This window comes from Gavialis gangeticus, unplaced genomic scaffold, assembly GCF_001723915.1.
Source record: "Gavialis gangeticus isolate Ggan-Ray unplaced genomic scaffold, GavGan_comp1, whole genome shotgun sequence".
Taxonomy (NCBI): domain Eukaryota; kingdom Metazoa; phylum Chordata; order Crocodylia; family Gavialidae; genus Gavialis; species Gavialis gangeticus.
This window is the reverse complement of record NW_017728996.1, coordinates 15765852-15772277: the sequence shown is the minus strand read 5'-3', so window position 1 is coordinate 15772277 and position 6426 is coordinate 15765852. Positions and strand designations below refer to the sequence as shown.

General features: G+C 43.1%; 1 protein-coding gene across 1 annotated transcript in view; it reads right to left on the bottom strand.

The window, feature by feature from the left end:
* Positions 1-6426, bottom strand: part of AGBL1 (ATP/GTP binding protein like 1) — a 345924-nt gene that overhangs the window by 212655 nt on the left and 126843 nt on the right. The window contains exon 15 of the mRNA XM_019503815.1: positions 2576-2729. Coding sequence (XP_019359360.1) covers positions 2576-2729 — 154 coding nt within the window. The remainder of the gene's footprint in view (positions 1-2575; positions 2730-6426) is intronic.

Below are 6426 nucleotides of genomic sequence, written 5' to 3'. Positions count from 1 at the left end.
TGCAACGATGCTGAGGCCAGCGGGGGCAGCCATGGGGGGGCTGGGGGAGTGGGCAGGGGGTGGGGACCTACTCGCTGCCACCATGCCCATGCTGCCAACCCTGCTGCCTCTGCCTGTTTGATTCAGAGGAGATTCAGCCCAATTTGGAGGCCGAATCTCCGAATCCGCCGAATTTAAATCGGGACAGCAATTCAAATCACCAAATCAAATCACTGTCCCTGCGAATCGGCCAAATCCAAAGCAGAATTGAATACTTGCTGCTTTCCACAGGACCTCTTATTAGTGTATGTATTCATGTGTCCCCTTCAATGGCAGGTCTCAAGGGTTAAACCATTGGAAAACACGTTGTAAGCTTTGTTTCCATCGGCGGGGCTCTGTGCTTTTGTGTCTGTGGGTCTGCAGATAATCTATTGTAGCTGCACTGCGATGCAGTGTCACAACATCATGAGTCACAGGTTCCAGAGTTATACTGTAACGCTATAACATCTAGTTGGACACCCAGGTAGGACTGGCCAGGAAGCAGAATTTCTTTGTCTGAACTGGAACAAAAAAAGTGAGCTGTTTCAACATTTTCCATTAAAGGGCCAAAAAAACCCCAAACAGAATAGGCCAGGAATTAGGGATGTTGGTTGTAGCTATGTTTGTCTAAGGACATATGCAGACAAAACTCTGAGGTACAGGTGCTATCTTTTATTAGACCAACTAAATATTCGCAGGAAAATGTTTTGCAAGCTTTTGGGCTCACATGCCTTTCATCAGGCGAAGGAGAAATTAAAGATGGTAAGAGTCCTCCCAGGCTTCTACCTTTGCCTGATGAAGGGCATGTGAGCCCGAAAGCCTGCAAAGAAAAAAATATATATTTTTGCAAATATTGAATTGGTTTAATAAAAGATATCACCTCTATCCAAAGAGTTTTGTTTGCCCAGGAATTCACCTGGTAAGAGAGCCACAGTCAAGCCCTGTTTAGATTCACAAGGATGATCCGTAGCTTGGCTTTCACCTTGAACGCCAGTGTGAGAAAGGAGCATGAATCTGGGCAGAGAAACACTCATCTTTCCATGCCAGCCTGCCTGTGGCACAAGCCTTCCCAAATTCTATATTTCGTTCTTCAAACACCCCATTAAGACCTGCTTCAGCTGTGAAGCTTACAGAACATTGCCAGCAGCTAACAGCTAGGCAGGTTATGATCTGCAATGTGCCAAAAGCATATCCATATGAAATCTTACTCATATTATTGTTAACTCACCCTGCCTCTCCACAATCCCCCTTATTTGTTTGTTTTATCCACCTGTTCTCTCTCACCATTAACCTAGATCAAAGGCACTTTAGGGTTGGAATTATCTCTTTGTTTCCTGAGCATACAGTGCCTATCACATCAGGGCACCCAATCAGACCTTTAGGTGCTATTGTAATGTAGATAAAGCCGATAATAGCCATTCCCGAAACCGAGGTTTCTCTCTCTTTTACGCTGCCTTCAGTCGCAGACTATAAAGCTGTTTGTTTGCAAGCACTGGTAAATTTTCATCCAGGGTATACTTGGCAACTTCTGTGATTTTGTTTTAAAAATTCAGCCGGAAACAACACATTTACAATTGGAAATTGTGCTAATACCAAACTAAATGCTTCCCAAATGAATGCCAACTGATGCTTTGTAATAGAAAAACATAACCATACTTTAGTCACATTGTAACTTCAGTGTCATTACAGACTCTAAACTGGAATCAAAAATGGAACCAGTAACTTTCACCATCTCAAAAAAGAGGAAGGACGCAGAAAACCATAAATGGTACAAGTCACCTCCCAGATCTATATGGTAGTAATCGATGCTGATATGTTTTTTCTCTTTAAATTTATGGGTCTAGCACTCCCACTGATGTCACTGGGAGTCCCAAAGTATAGCAAAATGCACATGTAAGAAATAATGTGATTCAGAAATCCTTTGGAACTCTGTACTTAACGATGTCTCAATGAGGAAGTGATCTACAAGCCCTAACTCTGCGTCCCAAATAGTCCTCAAAGCCATTTCACAGTTCATACATCTTGCACTGGAATTCTTTTATCTCTATTTCCATGGTGGGTTAACTCCATGGTGAAACACAATAAATATACCTACTAGAATGCACTAAATAAACCAGTCATTTTCCAAGTATTGGAAATATTGGTGAGGAAGAAAACTGTATCTGGGGGAATCTACCAAGGGCATTCAAGGAGACTGAACAGAATTACAAGAGACAGAATTCGGCCAGGCAATATTGTTTGCTCCTACATCTGGGAAAACGTGGATTTTGTAGTTTCTTGAAAACAAGAAATTAATTCTGATGCAGAATGAAAACAAGCATTTTTTAAGTTGTACATGAACTGAGCAGTCAAAAATGGTTTCTGGTAGACGGAAATGTTTTGATGTTGATCCTTCCTTGGAAATAGCATGAAAAGAAATTCTGAAACAGAAAATGGTGTCAAGCCAATAATGAGAGACATTTCATTGTTAAAATAAGTTATAATGGGCCATCATATGTTTTTTCAGAGTTTTTGTAACTTTTTCCAAAACGGTTTTATGTTTCACTTGAATACATACGGAACTGCTCCAAGTCGTTGCGGCTTTTAGACTCTGGCACGGCTGTGATGGTGAGTAGAGGACACGGGTTTCCTCCCAGTGTCTGGCACAGTGTTTGCTGCCTATAGAAGACTTTCTTGGGATTCCTGGTTTCTGCCAGCATGTCAAGATGGGCCTGAGCAAGAAATGAGGAAGCACATTTATGAGTTTAAAAGCTAATTCTATTTCCGTCATGTTTAAAAGCTAATTTTATTTCTGTCATGGTAGGCATAATGCACCCATCATCCTGGCATGTGGATGCTAATTCCCTCTATTAATACTCATCCCACTATCCTCTTCAGATTCTTCTGTCAAACAGGACTGTCTCCCTTCATACCACACACACCTTCGCAAGCAACTCAGCTTGCTTTGCAGGGTAACTGAGGGTGCACCATCACTGTCCTCAGACGCAGGACTCTTGCTCACATGTTAGCTTACTTGTGCTGGTGTGTCTCTTAATGTAAAGTATTTTTGTGCGTGCATACAGTGCAGGGGAGAGCAACCTGCTCCTCCTTTTTTCTAAGGGTTGTACAGTGGCACATGAAAAAAAAAAAGAGCTATAAATGCATTTTTGAGGCTTTCCTGGACTTTGCCTGAATGCCACCCTCAAATTCATGAGCAGCTCTTCATAGCTGGTCAAAAAGGCCTTATGAATGTTGCCAATAAAAAAATTGAAAAATTAAAGTCTTCTAAGGGGTTGTATTTGAGCCCTGAAACACAGATTGTTATTTTCTATTAAAGTTTACAGCCATCATTTTTTTTTATCACTCAAGGTATTTAGCAGAAATCCAATATTTTCGCAGGATTTTTTTTAAAAAAAGCCTGAAAAGGTGTTGTTTTAGAAGTGACTCTAATTGCCACTTTAGAGACAAACCCACTCACCAGATACGCACTGTAGTGCCTGGACAGTGCAGTGACTCTGTTTCGAATTTTAAACAGCATTGTTGATTTGTGGTTTGAGTTGTGTTCACTAGTTAAAGTGATACTGCAGTGCAGGTGGCACTGCAAATGTTGCAGTGTATTGGTCTCCATCAGATGTCCAGTGCAAATACCCGAGTAGGTTCATAACAATAGGACATTTGGTTCACTGGAAGCTCAGCTAAAAACTCATGAACTCAGTTCACCAAGCAACCCTCAGATGGTAACAGCTTTCTGTAGTCACTAGCCAGGGCTACATTTCAACTAATAACCAAGAAATAAGACTGTTAATCCCATTACCAATCCCTGAAGGCATCTGTTCTTTCCACTCCAGTCCTCTAGTGCACACCTGAACAAATATAACTGGAAGGGACACTCACAACTATCTACTTCATAAACCAACCTGTATTCCACTACAGAGAGTGATGGACAATGCTGTCATACAATCTCTTCTTTCATCAATTTAACAGGCTCCCTTTTAAAAAGAGGTGGGGTTTTTGCCCCACTACTCCTATAGAAAGGTTATTCCCAAACCTGTTTGCTCTAGTTAGTAACATTCTTCTAATTTGCAGCCTATTTTTTTCTATAACATTTTATATCTATTTATTCTTGTGCCAATACTGTCCATCATCTTAAATAATTCTTTCCCCCCACCCCCCGATGCTCAATGCTTTTAGAGTTATCAGTCAGATCCTATCTCAGCTTTGCTAGCAAATAAGCCAACCCCTACTATGCGCTTCTTATTTGCTAGGCTCCATTCCCTATTATTCAACTTTGTAGCCCTTTTCTACCTCTTCCAGTTTCAGCTCATCTTTCTGAACCACAGGTGACTAGAACCTACTGAGTATTGCAGCTGTGGTCTTACCCATGCCCTTGTATAATATCAGTAATATTACCTATTGAAAATGTCTCTTCCTGATGCATCCCACACTCACATGTGCCATTTTTGTGGCTAGGACAGCAGCCCATGAAAACATTTGGCATTTACATTTTTAAAAAATGCTCTTTGCAAAATATATCCAATTACTAATGGCCAAAAGACAATGCTTCTACCTCACGTGAAGTTCCTTGATGTGTGTGTGTGAGCTATAAATATGTCTGCAGTTATTAAATAGATAGGGTATTAGAAATGTTTCCAAATGACTAACTCCAGATGGAAGTGTATCATCTTCCCGAGTGAACTATATAGTTAATTGAGCCCCTGGGTTGCTAATCGCGTTTAATTTATTACTGAGCCAGAGGAAAATACATAGTTTCCCATGGACAAATGTGCTAAAAGGAAACATTCTGGCCCAGAAATATGGGTTAGAATTTGTTCACAATACACCTTACAGTAATGGGGAAAACATGCAAGTCCCATCACTCAAATGATTTTTAATTAACTGGTCAAATCTGCTTTTAAGAAACTATCGGAGAGAACAAAACTGCTTAGTTGTTCGTATCTGACTACTGACCCATCAGGCCTTTCCAGTCTCTCATTCTCATTCGCCAACTTTTTGAAGTTCTCACTCAGCTTTAATTAATTTAGTTTTGGCAAAGGCAACATTTGCATTGATATCAGTGATTATTTCTTCCTTGAGTAAGTAGTGAAATGGACTGGGTTCTTGGAGATTTGGTCCTGAAAGTAAAAATAACCTATTTTCATCTCCACTTAATATATTTAGGAGCAGGAGAGATATTCAAGAGATGCCCACAGCATATACAGTCACAAAGCCTCACACGCCTATGTTCCAAAAAAAGAAAGATATAAATATTTATTAAAATAACACATAGGTATTGTGCCATCATAATAAAGTATCAAATAGGCTTCCTTCATTCTCAGAGTCCTCTCCTCTTCTCTAGGTTGTAGTATACACTTCTCTTTGCAATAATTGTTTAAATATATGCCGGGTTCAACTTCTGAAACTCTCTCTGTGCCTCACATTGACTGAAAGAATGCTGGACCTAGTGCAAGATGGACTTGCAAGCGTGTTTTGAATATGCTTGACCAGCACTATTTCAAATACCGAATGCAGATTTTGTGAGGTGCACCAATACATCAGTCCATATCGTATCAGAACCAATAAAAGGAAAATTAACATTAATCAGCAATCATCTTTTTTGGCCAATGTGGCCAATAATATCACAGATAAATGTACAGGTGCACAACAGCAGCATGCACACAGCCAGGAGTACAGCCTGGCACCTTGGAGAGAAGCATCCAGCCAGTAAGAAGTCTGTGGGAGGGAAGGGGCATGGGGGAGAGAAGGGATGTGGGAGGGGTAGGCAGATCAAGACCCCTACAGTGAGGGAGGGAGTGGGGGAGGGGCAGGGGCTGGTTCTTCCCAGCTGGGGTGGGGCAAAGCATGGGATGGAGTCATGGGCAGCTTGTCTGGGGTGTCGGGGGCATGGCTTCGGGGGTGGCTCCCACTGCTGTGTGCACCCCAGGGGAGGCACGAGGATCTTGTGCCCCCTAGATTTGTGTGCCGAGCAAGCTGCCACTGTGGCCTTGGGGCTGGGGACTGAAGAGGGCTCTTCCCAGTGCAAGGGGCTTGGCTGGGGCTGTGGTCAGGTAGGTGCAGGCATCGTGAGAGGGAAAGCTGGCAGGCAGGTGTGTGCATACGGGTCAGGACGGATGGGTGCAGGACAGGCCGGCAGCCAGGCAACCAGGCGTGGAAGCTCTTCAGGCAGTTCTCCGGGAGCTGGGAGATGGCGGGAGCTCCATGCAGAGTAGTCCCCTCTCCAAGGCTGCCACCATCCCTACCCCGCAGGACACCATCAGGAGCCGATATCCATGGCCCGCTGCCCGCACGCCTCCGGGAGCACGGACATGTCAGAAAACTGACCGTCCTGCCCCCGGGGCCTTGGGGGAGCTCGGGCTGAAGAGGCTGCTGCCCGGCAGGGAGAGCTCAGCGCCTTCCTACTGCCACTTCCAC